Raw genomic sequence first — 14,006 nt, forward strand, 5'->3', positions numbered from 1 at the left:
CCAAAATACACGTGGATTTAAATCTATCGATTTACTTTTCTTTCCTTCCAAGCCAATAAGCCTCAAGTCTGCAGAGAAAACAAAATAGTGATTAAGCCATGGAATGCCCATGTGGTCCAGAAAAGCGTGGCCAGCGAGAGGTGCGTGTTTTCCCCCACTCAGCCATTTCACAGCTTGCACGAGGCACTAGGCTCGACAAAATCTTTCAGGAAAAATGTTAAAGTCATCAACCAGCAAATGATGTAGACCCCCATCCCTAATCATGCAATGCCCAAGACAAAGTTTAAGGTTTTTCCTCCTTTAAGTCTCAAAGGGAAAGAAATCTTTTGAACAAAGCAAACATTTATTTGGCCAACTTCAAATCCACTCGTGTAGTAAGAAAGACAGTCATGTGTCAGAGGTGACTACTGTCATTATTAAACACTTCCAGGAAAGATTTTATTTATGCGTTTTCTTTACTAGCCAATTTTAAATGTTACCTTGTTCCATTTTGATTTGATCTCGTTTCTGTTAACACTGTATACAAGTCTTTGATTTTAGCCTCCCGCAGCCAGTGATGTCTCAGTGTGTGACTTTGCCAGTTCAAATGTTCAACCAAATGTAAACTTGAAAAAGAAAATTCCAGAGCCATTTCATTTTCAAAATATATTTAGGAACATTTTACAGAAGGACATTTTATAACAAAACATATCAGTAAAAATGATCATCAATGGGGCTTTCAGGAACAGATTGATGCCCAACGTAGCAACATTTACAAAAAAGCTGTAATCATGTCAAACATACTACGTGCTTGCTGTTATGTTTCTGAGTAATGTTACCAGTAACAGTAGATAAGACACCTTATTTGTCACACTGCCAAAGGAATGAAAGCTGATCTTTATTTACCTAAAAACTTTCCCTACTTGATATTTAAGTAGCCGTACACTCTCATTCTGTGTACAGACATTGGTGAATGTCAAAAGCTGTAATACTTGACAGGAATTGTCCACTCACTGCCGTGTTCACCGGACCGGATGGACTGTGTAAGCCTGCTGCTCAACACCCGATGTTGCCCTCCACCTTCGACCCTATTTCCCTGTTACGACACAGTATGTATTTAGGCGTCAGAGTCCGTGGATCTACTTTCTAAAGCGTTTGAACAGTGGATGGACGCTCTTGCTTGCTGCCAACGCTTTGTTGCTTCGGCTCTGATATTCCATGTAGACGGTATCATCTGCACCTGACATGGAGCTCATGGTGCCTGTTCGCCTTGACACCTGATAAGGGAGCAAAAAGAAGAAAAAAAACGGAGGAATAATGTAATATTTAATATATGGAATTTGTTAACAGGAGCCCCAACTTTTGTCTACAACTATATATGTTTATTCAGAGTCAAAGTTTGGCTAAAGCCCTCACCTGTAGTCGTACGCCTCCCTCTCCGATCACCACCTCCTCCTCAGCATCCAGGTCTGAAGCAGCCAGGACCTTCTGAAGCAGCTGCTGCTGATCATCTCTGCTGGAGAACATCAAGTCCTCTTCCTCCATACCTGCCAACTTTGTGATCACCTATAACGGAAGAGGAGCACGAGTAATTACATTTGTAAATGAAACAAGTGGGAGGTTTCTCAAAGGACGATTAAGGATTTGTCCAGAAAAAATTTGCAAGAAATACTTGTAAGAATTTTTTTAATTTTTTTACCATTTCATGGCAAAAAGCTAGTCGACATCAAGTAAGAAATGTATTTAATTTTTTTGTATGAAATGTTGCACTTTTTTGTTTTTATGTAATACTTTACAGGCACTTTGCCATCTGACATGAACCATATTCCCCCCCAAAAAACTGTAGAGATGTGTGTGTACAGCCAAATAGGCTGTCTTTTCTGATAAACTGTAAAGTTTCTTTGTAGGTGAAGGATGCTTTTTGTGAAACCAATTTCTTCCGTGGTTAATTTTTTTGTTTCGTCTCATTAAGTAAACTTATATTGGCTGTTGCCAGAATCCCTCTCAGATGTCAGTGTCAACGCATGTTGGACCGGGTCACACACCACCTGCCACCAAGCAGACGGGATATGATGAAACCATACCCTTGTAAATCTATTACATCAAAATTAAACTAGTCTGGGACAAAAACTGAGAGCAGATAATCCAATTTGTTTTTTAAACTTTTCAAAGTTGATAAAAGGGAGAGTCAAAGTGAAACCAGAACATTCAGTTTGTGTTCCTGAAGTAAGAAAACTTAATTCACATTTGTAAAAACACTAATAATTAAAATAAACCTATTCTCCACACTATACAGTGCAGCCTGCTGATGTGTTTTGATCTGCGACCTATTCGAGAAAACAATCAGCAGCAAACTGAACACTGTAAAAGGTTTTAGAAAGCAGAAATTACAACTAAAAAGTTTAAAATATGTTTGAGTGGATCTCACTTAGCTGCTCGATATGCAAGTGATCGATGAGCACATGTCATGAAAATATAAAGTCAATACGCACAGGAACCGGAACCGTCAGCATCCCAATGATTCTGATCAGATTAATGACTTGGATGCGGACCAACAAGCCTCACATGGCAGCTTATGTTTTAAATCACTAAAAATCTGTTTAATATCCGTGACCTTAAAGTTAATCTCTCTTTTTTTGGTAATTGCCAACTGTTTTTCTGTGAACTACAAATACAAGTGCATGCGGCAGGCAGGTGATCTCTAAGTGGATTTCCTCACCACCTGAAAATCAACCTCGACAAGACCGAACTGCTCTTCCTTCCAGGGAAAGACTCTCCCACCCTCGACCTGACTATTACCTTGGACAACTCTGTTATCCCCGACCCTGACTGTTAGGAACCTCGGCGTGACACTCGACAGTCAACTCTCTCTTTCTGCCAACGTCACTGCAACGACGCGTTCCTGTAGATACATGCTGCACAACATCAGGAGAATACGTCCTCTTCTCACTCAGAAGGCGGCGCGGGTTCTGGTCCAGACTCTGGTCATCTCACGTCTGGACTACTGTAACTCCCTCCTGGCAGGTCTACCTGTTAGTGCCATCCGACCTCTGCAGCTCATCCAGAATGCCGCAGCTCGACTGGTCTTTAACCTCCCGAAATTCACTCCCTCTACTCCGCTCCTCCTCCGCTCCCTTCACTGGTTACCAGTAGCTGCCCGCATCCGTTTTGTAGTTTGGCTTTCTTGAAGAAATTGTATTTTCTTGATTCCTGTTGTTCTGGGTTTTGTACCCTCATGGTTGAAATGCACTTATTGTAAGTCACTTTGGATAAAATCATCAGCTAAATTAAATGTAATGAAATCTTCAGGTGAACGATTGAATTCAACGTAACAGGAACACGTGGGAGCACCGGGTCAGATATGAACACAAGCTGCATTTATTTTTATTGTTTAATCAAGAGTTTGTAAGCAAAGTAGGCACTCTTTCAATGTGGCCCAGGACGAACTGAGGACGCATGTAACAAAGGGTGAATAGAACACCTCAGACCTTCTCCGAATGTGGTCTGAGCAGATCAGAGCTCAATGCAAGCTGGGAACGTGCACACCTGTACTTTTAGCTGGCCACTTGTGATCCAATCTCATCCAGACACATGTTGATGCCAGGTGGAAACCGGGGTCTAAGTGAAATGAACCTATTGCCCCTTTACATTGTGCGTCAAGCATGATCTGGGCTTAAGTGAAATTAATGAAAGCAGAGTTTCCACCAAGTCAAATACCAAATTCCATGACCTGCAATGAACAGAACCGCCAATATTGAAAGAAATTAAACGCATGTACGTTTATCTAACAATAACGGTATTTAGCTCTCAGCCTAATAAGCCATATTTTTTTATTTCTGTCAGTGACCGCTAATGCTACCAAACATACTCATTGACAATAACTAGCTAACTAACATTATCGCTACACATATTGAAAATATTACATGCAAACAAATTTCCCTGATATATTCTATGGCTTGGCCCAAAGAAATATAAAATTCCCTGACTTTCCCTGTCTGGAAAAGAGTTTTTAAAATCCCCCGATATTCCCTGAAATTCCCTGAGCCGTGGGAACCCTGTGAAACTGTGAGAGCAAACTTATATCGGTACGGGCTGTAAGGTCAATGAAGGAAATGTACAATACAATAACAGGGTGAAAATATTCGATTCAATTATGTGAGGAGAGAAAAATAATGTGAGACTGTGTTACGATGATGAAATGGTGCAGGGGTGAGCTCACTTTAAAGCTGTATCCCTGGTCCACCAGGAACCGCTGCCTCTTGGTGGAGTAGGCCATCTCCTGAGTGTCCTGGGATACCAGGGAATAGAAGTATGCATTGTACTCCTCTGCTACCATTCCTAAATAGGCAGACAATGGAGTGACAAAAATGGCTTTAGTTCACAGATGGTGGTGAACAAGACAATTAGGTTGGCATGTGTCACACGTGAGCTAATGACCAAGTGTTTTGTTGCTGCAAACAGACGAACCTTTCTTGGCTCTTAAGACTCTGCCGAGCCTCTGCGCCTCCTGTCGGCGTGATCCACCGTGGGATGAGATCTGGATCAACACGTTGGCTTCTGGCAAGTCAAAGGAAGTGTCTCCAACCTGTTCACACATTCAAAGAGACACACAGATTTACCACCATTTCACTGTACCCGTATGTATTTACAGTTTTATCAAACTGTGTGTGATTTTTTTTCCCCACACTTTGGCAAGGTCAACACCTTTAGCAGTTTAAAAAATATCCTGCCTGAAATAAATAAATCAGGTTGTCACTTCAGAAAGCACGAACACACTCCTCTAGATGTTCTGAATGTTAAACTTAGTAAAAAAAAAACGTGTCCATCATTAAGGTGATGAACTACACTTTTGGTTGGTCCTCCCACTACTAGACTATGGACACTGACTGTGAACTGAAGTGCAAATAACTTTATACATCTACCATTAATTAACTTGGAACTGATTATTTCAAAGGCAACTGTGAAAATGGCAAAAAACAAAGAAGTGAGCTCTGAGAAAACAGTCAGTTGTTGTTTGTTTACACAAGGAAGGTTGCTATATTCATGATACCAGAGAAAAACTCAGTCTGTCACCCACCAGTTAATTGGGCATATTGTCAATACGTCAAAAACTCAAGTACTATAGCGACTGAGGGCAGAAGGATTGATAAACGATTGCGAGTAAAATAAACAGAACAGACAAGAAACAGGAGCAAAAATCTCTTGGATGTAAACTTAAAGAAATTAAAGTGTATCTTTAAGGAGAATGATCCAAAATCTCTCCCTTCATCACCTCTGGGATACGATGGAGAAAAAAAGTCTTGTTGATGCTTTATTGTTAAGAAATGTATTTTCAACTTAAATTTATCGGCTTAATGATGGAGGAAACTTTCACCAGATGCTGGTACATAACCAGCTCATTTCAGGTTTAGCTTCCATGCAACGTGTCATTCTGTTATCTAGTCCCATGAAAGTTATTCTTGTGTATCTTGGTATCCAAAAACCTTTTTGGATCAATGACACAGCATGTGCAGACGTGATTACAGTGAAAAACTTACTTCTTTAATTTCCTCATTGTTCCCAATAAACCGATTTTAGTCAAATTCGTTTATACAATATGCTTTCGAATAAAAGTTTCAAGCCAAGAATGTATTAAAAACAGGATTGGATTACTGTTTCAATCTGATTATAATCCACTTGTTAACGTCCTAAAAAACACACAACTAGCAGTGCAGAACGAGAGCAAACTAGAGACACTTCATCAGTTAGTTGTCTAGAAACAGCGGTGTGCCTCCTACTGGTGACCACAGGGTGCATGGTGGCTGAATGGTGAGTATGCCACATATTACATGCACTGAATCCACAAGAGAACGATTGGTTTACCTTGGAGATGAAAATGGTGTTGATCTTGGGGTTGTGTTTGAAGTTCTGTAAAATCTGCATTCGCTCCCCCTGAGAGGTCGGACCGTAGATGTACGGCCTAGAGAGGGAAAAAAAAATTAAAGAACAGCGTTAAAAACATAAAAAAATAATATCTGAATAGGCAGTTTATATGGAACATTTAAATTTAATAACTCACTTGTTGAGGCGAATGGCGTATTCCTTCAAGGCAAACACGTTGTCAGCAAAGACAATGATTTTGTCGTTGCGCCGCTCGTGGAAGCGAATGAGAAACTGGCACGCTCTGAACTTATTGGGGTTCATTGTATAAAACAGGATGCGTTTCTTTGTCTTAATGGCCACATACTCTCTGTAAAACTCTGGAGACATCGGACACCACACCTGATAAACACACATGGAGACATTGCTTGGATTAATTTATGCTCAATGGGTAATGCAGCCACCTGCCATATTAACGATAATAATCAAGACGTATTATAATAACAACTCCTTACTGTTGACTTTTGATAAGAAAAGATCAACTTTCAGGTCACTGATATAAATATAACAGTTAAAACTTCACTGCATCTACAACCAAGAGCCTTGTTAAAATTTGTCTGAGTCATATGATATTAAGGTTTATATAATAAAGAAATCACTTTATTGGCTGCATCTCTGGGTTTAACTCTCATACATGAGACCCCAGCCGAGGTTACTCAATGATCAACGATCGTCACGTGGACTGACACAACTCTGACTTGCATCACATTAAATGGCGTCTGCACAGAAACAAGCTCCCAATCAAAGCTGTTTACATGTTTGAAAATGTTGTGATATTAGCTGTTCTGATTTTGTGAAATTCAAGACTCACCTCTGCACACTGGACTTTGGCAATATAACCATTGTTTTGTAATTCCATCCAGTTGGCCTCAAACAGCTTCGGCCCAATTAGGAAGTTGAGGTCCACGATCTTGTCATCCTCCCTGACCAGTGTGGCTGTGAGGCCCATTTTGCAGTGGGCCTGGACAATGGTGAGAACACGACGAAACATCCTCGCTACAGAGACAGCACAGAATTATTATGTTAGGATGTAGATTAATCTTATCTCGTGTGTCTATATCTCATTGTCCCAAAAAGGATAATTCAAAATATCCTTGGCATGACACGTTTACATTGGAAGCGAAACTGATGTATTGTAAGAGCTCACCAGGGATAGTGTGCACCTCATCCAGGATGATCAAACCCCACTCTTGGCTCCGCATCCACTCCATGACCCTCTCAGCTTCCCAGGAGCGCTTGGTGGTGTGACCCAGCATAGAGTAGGTGCTGATGGCCACTGAGCAGCCGATCGGCTTGTCCTTTGCATCGGAGGTGAAGCGGCAGATCTGAGAGTCGTCAATAGTGGACCACATCTTAAACTGGGACTTCCACTGCTCCACTGACACGGAGGAGTTACCCAACACCAGGCAGCGTTTACGCACCGTGCACGCAGCTGTCACACCCACCAGAGATTTTCCCGCTCCTGGAAAGTAAAAGCAAATGATTTGTTTTAACATTTTAGATAATATATTATTAACGTTTCAAATTTCCGTTCTACACGTTTTGGTATTTCAAGATAGGATCCTATTGCAATGAAATGCTTTCTGTTTTCTCACTCAATGCCTTTTTTTCATTGACAGTGAACCAGCTGTCTCACCGCAGGGCAGCACGATGACCCCGGAGCGAGCACGTCCATTTCCAAACATCTTGCGCAGACTCTTTTCCTGGTAGGGCCTCAACACAGCAGTGGGCTTCAGGTCTATGTTGATGTCTGGGTTGACTGTGTCATTGCGAAAGTCGTACTCTGCTAGGAGGGGGTACTCCAGCTGTATGCAACGCTTCTGCAGCTCTTCAATCATCTCCTGCACCAGATTAGAGAAGAAAACAAGTTCAGAGTACAGTGCAAATTTTTTTTATTTTTCATTATGGTACTTAACTTGAAATAAAGTGACAAAACACAACCTGTTATTTTTCTAGCGAAGCTGAATTCAGTTTCTGCTACAAAAATCTTAATCATGACAGAAAATTAATTTAAAGCTTTAAAAATGTCCAGCAATCATTTTAAGTAGGTAGTAGTGATTCAGCGGGGGGGGGGGGGGGGACACACAGGTTCGCACCTGACGAATTTCAAAGGACACAGTCTGAGTCTCCTCCTCCTCCTCTTCTTCTTTGTCCATCTGCTCATAGTAGCTGAAGATGTCCTCGGGGACCTGCTGCGTGGACGTTTGTCCATCGCTGGGCTGCTGTGAGTTGGAGGTACCTTCTTTTTCCTGAACTGACCTGGAGATCTGTAAGAAAAAGGAAGATCTGTTGGTCATCTAGCTGTCCACATCTTTGCAAGGACAGCAAATCATTCTCCAGATTAGTGCAATGCTACATTATGATATTAAGTGTTTCTAAACATTAGTGGATCAAGCCAACAATTTAATGAAACTTTCAGGAGATTAATTAAAAAAACAGCCTTCTGATGTCAAACTTTTAACATACACAACGCTGCACAATGAAGATTTTAGATACCTTCTGGTTGAAAGAATAAAGTCTTTTGCACTGAGCTGAATTTAGCCTACTCAGGGTAGTAAATACATTTTGTGTGCATTCAACGGATAATTAAAACAATAAAAAAAAAAATAAAAGTATTATTTCACATGTTATGTGTGCAAGTAGAAAAAGAAGATGTGGGTTGACATACCGCTGACTTGCTGTGGATGACTTCAGTAATAAGCTCAGTATCTGCTCCATCTGCAGTACGGAGACGACACTCACGGATCACAGTGTCCTGCAGGAGGCGCTGGATCACATCAGGGAATGCACTCTCAACAAAATACCTGAGGGAGCACAGGAAGCACAGTTTAAAAGCTGACGCTGAAGCAATGATCACTGATGCAAAGACACAAAGAATGTTTTTTGAAATGACTTCACCTGTTGTGCTTGAGCACAAGCTTGACTTTGCCGTAGCTCACTGTGCAGAGCTGAGTGAAAGAGAAGCAGTGGTTTCACAACTGAAACTTGCATGCCACGTTAAAAAGCAATACATTTGGAAAAAGTTTCAATAATCGTATCGCTCCCTCCTCTTTCCTTAAACACCAGATACTCTCCAAATCAGACCTGAATGAACTGCACGATTCCATCAGGTACAGTTGTCTTGCTGAGTTTCTGCAGGTACTCCACGATATCAGATGTCTGTAGCCCCACACTGACGGCGGCGTACAGGGAATAGGCAGTTAGCTTGTACTCGTGGACGTGGTTAGGCCTGCACACTGGCTCTGCGATGGCCACCAAGAAATCCTGGGCGTACTTGTACACTGGCGAGAAGGCCTCCAGGAAGATGTGACCATCTGGAGCCTTCAGCAGAAATAAACACAAAAGATTTGTCCATCTTTTGGGTACATATTGTGTAAAAACTGGACTTTAGGTTGTGAATTAGCAAACGGTCTCAAGTGAGGAAATCCAACAATGCAGGCACATCTTACCACCCAGAGCGGGCGTGAGGAGTGATCGTTCTTCAGCGTCATCTGACCTCGGTAGTCTTTGGCTCCATACTCGTCCAGCTTCGTACTGGACTCATCCACCTGTTTTCCTGCAGCAGCAGGTATCGCCTCCTGGGACCCGCTGCCCGCCACCTCTTCTTCATCATCTTCCTCCTCATAGAAACGCTTTTTAGACTTCTTCTCTATAGTCCGACAGACACACGCGAGTTGGAGAACATTTTCAGTAACAGGGAAGGAAAAGATGACAACGTATATATCTTTGTAAATTCTCTTGTTTAAGAATTTGAAACCATTCTGGCAACATGTACTCAATGACTCTTTTTAAAAACCAAGGATCACAGGATTTTAGTAGACGAAATATCTCCCTTTACTACAGGTTGTTCTGATTTCTTACTATGCAGTCTTTTTGTTATGAATTGGGGATTTGGATATAGCACAAAGCTGCATGTCCAGTGCGTTTACGAACTGGAAGAAACGGTGTGTTTTATGTGACTTATTTTGCCATTTTAGCCCGTGTTTAAATCTTCTCACACAACCACACTGTCCTGCATTGTGTGACTCTCATGTGACATTTCTACAGTTGTAATAACAATACAAAAAAAAGTGTGGCCAGACACACAATGTGTTAGCATATGAGAAGTATTTAAGCTACGACCATTTTACAAGAACTATCACCCTTTCCTAAAATACTTCATAATAAGTGGAGATATTCAAAGACACCCAGAACAAAACTACAGGATGTTCAGAAACACGCAGCACTGATATGTTGTCATCTTGCCACTGAGTTAGCCATAGCTTATAGCTGACGTGGTCGCTTAAAACGTAACATTACCATCTTACCCCGATCTCCTTTATCCTTTTTACCCATTATAACAACTTTTTAAATGGGTAACATCTCAAAACACGTCACATATGTCTTCGTAACAGCCACATGTATCCCTGAAAGTCAACAAAGATGGACTTGACCGCCTGCTGTGGCGCACACTGCGACATAATACCGGTCACAGAAACAAGCGGGCGTTAAGTCAGATAACATACACGCACTTCCGGTTTTGACTTTCAAAATAAAACACTGCTTGAAGACGATTTATTGGAGAAAGCTCGTTTTAAACAAATTTGGTGGCATTTGAAGGGAGGGAGGGGGGGTCTGAGTTGAAATGGGGGAAATTCCAACTTCTATGTTTTTCCACAGAATATAATTATGATAAATAATTAATAAAAGACAGAAGTTATTTGTTTTATTCGGGTTTTAGCGCAGTGACAAAAAGGGGCTGTATTACGCATACAAGAATAGACACATTCCTCAAAACACGTAAACTGATTTGTGAATTCTTACGAGAATGCACTGTCCTGTTGTATTTTGATTGCAACCAAATTAAATAATAATAGGTTTACTGGCTAAACAAAATTTGAATAAAAATTGTTTTAAGTAAACGTAAATAATTCTAGATTGGCATTTTTTGAATACAAATAATGCATAACAAGAGAATATGCAATAACGAATCCAAAAATCCCGTACAATTTATTGTGCTTTTATTTGTGGAGCACGATAATTTACTTCTGGTTGTCTAACTAAGACAGCTTGATACTGAAGCGATACTGTTTACTTCCTGGGTGAAAGGTTAAATTAGTCCTTCGAGGTTCGTCTAGTTTTTGGGACAGCTTTCTTCTTCTTTTTTTTTTTTTTTTACCTACTGAAACTGCGTAATTGCCTAATTATCAGATATCAAATATGTCATCTGATAAAGTAATTGGACCGCCGATGTACAGAAACGAGAGCTCTGACGACGACGATAGTGAACAAGGATGTAAGTATGTCTTTCGCGAGAGACTCTCAACTACCCGATTACATCAATTATATTTGTATCACGGTGTTTTTTTTGCATTTCAGTCAATAGTTGTTTTTTTTTTTTTTTTTTTTTTTTTTTTTAAATCTCGTTTAACTGTAGTCGCTGGCCCTGCTTTGCCTCCCGGTTATAAACGAGGAGAACCGTCGAGCTCCTCGGATGAGAGTGAACAGGAGGTGGCGGTCAAAAGAGCCAAGACAGGACACACACCTGGGGAGAGACCCGCAGAGTGGGTACACCGGTGGACTCTACGTTAAATATATTACATTATTCAATCAGCAAAACCGTAACACGTGTCTTTTGAGCAGGTTGAATAGAGATGATGATGATGATGATGGTTTCTTTGGACCAGCGCTGCCACCTGGATTTAAAAAACAACAGAGATCTCCAGAGAGGTAAGCGGATTCACGTTTTCCAGGGAATTATTAAGGAGGTGGAAATAATTAGTGTGGCTTGGTAGTTCATTACGGAAGCTGTAACTTCATGGTGTGTCCTTCAGGCCACCTGTGCTGGGCCCGGCTCTGCCCCCTGGGTTTCGCCGAGCAGCCTATGAAAACGATGATGATGATGATGATGATGGTGAAGATGGAGAGGATTTTCCAGGGCCGGCGCTGCCCCCGGGCTACCAGGCCGAGCCCTCCAGCAGCGAGGATGAGGATGTGATCGGACCCATGCCGTCCAAAGGGCCTATTGAAGACTCTGTAGCTCCAGACTTTGAGCGCAGGGCACAACGGATGAAAGAAAAGCTGACGGGAGATGTGAGGCCTCATTTTTTTTTTTTTTTGTTACATATGCATTGTGTGCACTGTACATACTCTTCAGTTAAATGCTTACAGACGGATCTCCCAAAAGGAAAAAAAAAGCATAGAAACAACAATATTTTTGAATGATCCCAGGCGTTAGTGTGTACTGTACTGTTCTTCCTTTTTCTTTTTTGACATGTTTTAAAGTTTCCTTCCTCTGAATTTGCTCCTATGTCTTAATTTGTGTAACCAGGAGGCTCCTGAGGTGCTGAGCCGAGAAACGTGGATGACAGAGCTCCCACCAGAGCTGCAGCACATTGGCCTGGGGGCTCGAACTTTCAAGAAGAAGTCGGGTCCAGAGAAAAAGGATCGCTCCATTTGGACGGACACACCAGCAGACAGGGAGCGCAAGCACAGGGTACTTTTATTACATTATTATTATATTTCATTTAGCTGACGCTTTCATCCAAAGCGACTTACAACACACCGATGGTACACCATCGGGAGCAATTTAGGGTTCAGTGTCTTGCTCAAGGACACTTAGGCATGTGGACAGGAGGAGCTGGGGATCAAACCACCAACCTTCCGATTAGTGTGCAACCCACTGAGCCACAGCCTCCATCTACTTCATGAAAAATAACTCCCATTTATATCTTTTACCGGTCATTCTTATTAAACATCTCGTGGTTTGTTCTCTACCAAAAGGAACGCCTGGAGAAAAAGGAGAAGGGTCAGCCAGAGGAAGACGATGCCCCACAAATGTCCCAGAAGGACTTGGAAATGGCCGAGAAAGTGTCCAAATATAATGTAAGTGGTTTTACCCAACGTTCTCGTTTCCCTAAATGTTCCCTTTACTAACACATTTTACAGGTGTTCACATTAAACTTTGGGCTGAAACTTCTGTACGCACTCTCTGTCATCAGGAGTCCAAACGTGCCGAGTCTCTGATAAATTTGCACACAAAGAAGATGAAGGAAAAATCAAAGGAGAAAGCTGACCAGCCAGTGGAGAGGAGGCCGTTTGATCGTGACGCAGACCTGCAGGTGAATCGCTTTGATGAAGCGCAGAAGCAGCGGCTGCTGAAGAAGTCTCAGGAACTGAACACGCGCTTCTCCCACAGCAAGGACCGAATGTTCCTGTAACACATTGTCAAAATATAAAAAGATGTATGTGAAAATGCACAATTGCAGGGTGACTAGGGGAATTTTTCGCACAAGATTTGTACAATATGAACTATGTTTTTACCATTAATGAGGTGAAGAAAACTGGACTGTAAAGACATGACAGACGTCTCCATTTATGGGAATTCCCGTCACTGACTGGATGCAATGCTGTGGCTGGTGTTTCAAATTCATTCAAGCTGTTATGAAACAGTGGCCACTAGAGCTTGCATGTTTTCCAAGAGACACTTTATTAGGGCTAATGATATGGAGAAAAAAAAATCTAATTAAAACATCAAATATTTTCCTACATTGATATACAGTATAACAGGTTATCTTTTGCCAATGTTTCCACAGATACCAACCAGATCAGGGGCTTAACACCAGTTGAATTTTGTTCAGTTGCTATCCATCCTGTTTCATTAGTCACATCAAAAGTCATTTTCACTTGCTATGCCAAAATAATTCAGGATCATAGTGGGAAAACCAATCGGTTATTATTATTATTATTATTATTATTGTTGTGTTGTTGTCATCATCAAGGATAATGGAGGCAGTATAATGCTAAAATAAGATATTTTCCTTATTGTGTGAGGCATTTTGACCAGTATTTAACAAGCCTGTCAAAGTTCAAACTTTGATTCCTGCTTAGGCCCATCATCTATTTTGGATGCTAGTTTATAATAATAAAATGAATATTTACCTTTTCTACACACTATACCACATCACTGTCACAAACCATTGTCCCTCAAAGTTTAAAGCCTTTGTATTGTACATGTTTTACAACTGCGATTGATTTATTACATTGTATGTGTCCATTGTTGACTAAACTTTTTTTTAACAACCTTAATCGTGTTACTTGGCTTTTAAGGGATGAACTGCTGCGATTCG

General features: G+C 41.2%; 2 protein-coding genes across 2 annotated transcripts; one reads left to right on the plus strand and one right to left on the minus strand.

Annotated features, from left to right (window-relative positions):
* Nucleotides 1-630: 630 nt before the first annotated feature.
* ercc3 (excision repair cross-complementation group 3) lies at nt 631-10,373 on the minus strand. Its single transcript, XM_069174161.1, has 15 exons — nt 10,206-10,373; nt 9,348-9,547; nt 8,983-9,219; nt 8,797-8,846; nt 8,567-8,702; nt 7,995-8,165; nt 7,535-7,739; nt 7,046-7,360; nt 6,710-6,894; nt 6,038-6,240; nt 5,842-5,938; nt 4,447-4,564; nt 4,199-4,317; nt 1,396-1,545; nt 631-1,256 (listed from the first exon to the last, which is right to left on the minus strand). Exons 1-15 carry the CDS (start codon nt 10,231-10,233, stop codon nt 1,119-1,121), a joined length of 2,352 nt encoding a protein of 783 aa, XP_069030262.1. The 5' UTR covers nt 10,234-10,373; the 3' UTR covers nt 631-1,118.
* A 597-nt stretch (nt 10,374-10,970) lies between these two features.
* gpalpp1 (GPALPP motifs containing 1) lies at nt 10,971-13,960 on the plus strand. Its single transcript, XM_069174397.1, has 7 exons — nt 10,971-11,173; nt 11,315-11,441; nt 11,521-11,607; nt 11,712-11,970; nt 12,209-12,373; nt 12,661-12,762; nt 12,879-13,960. The coding sequence occupies exons 1-7, from the start codon at nt 11,098-11,100 to the stop codon at nt 13,095-13,097; spliced, it is 1,035 nt and encodes a 344-aa protein (XP_069030498.1). The 5' UTR covers nt 10,971-11,097; the 3' UTR covers nt 13,098-13,960.
* The last annotated feature ends 46 nt before the right edge of the window (nt 13,961-14,006 follow it).

Source organism: Embiotoca jacksoni, unplaced genomic scaffold, assembly GCF_022577435.1.
Source record: "Embiotoca jacksoni isolate LCO1_2020_lvr unplaced genomic scaffold, fEmbJac1.0.p SCAF_6, whole genome shotgun sequence".
Taxonomy (NCBI): domain Eukaryota; kingdom Metazoa; phylum Chordata; class Actinopteri; family Embiotocidae; genus Embiotoca; species Embiotoca jacksoni.

Excerpts from the sequence above, each read along its gene's own strand:
- ercc3 (XM_069174161.1), bottom strand. The coding sequence starts at position 10,233 with ATGGGTAAAAAGGATAAAGGAGATCGGG. Across the intron at positions 7,361-7,534 it reads GGTCATCGTGCTGCCCTGCG|GAGCGGGAAAATCTCTGGTG; the intron begins GTGAGACAGCTG and ends TTTACTTTCCAG. Across the intron at positions 4,565-5,841 it reads ACACCATTTTCATCTCCAAG|GTTGGAGACACTTCCTTTGA; the intron begins GTAAACCAATCG and ends ATGTGTGAACAG.
- gpalpp1 (XM_069174397.1), top strand. The coding sequence starts at position 11,098 with ATGTCATCTGATAAAGTAATTGGACCGCCGATGTACAGAAACGAGAGC. Across the intron at positions 11,442-11,520 it reads CCTGGGGAGAGACCCGCAGA|GTTGAATAGAGATGATGATG; the intron begins GTGGGTACACCG and ends TCTTTTGAGCAG. Across the intron at positions 11,608-11,711 it reads CAACAGAGATCTCCAGAGAG|GCCACCTGTGCTGGGCCCGG; the intron begins GTAAGCGGATTC and ends TGTGTCCTTCAG.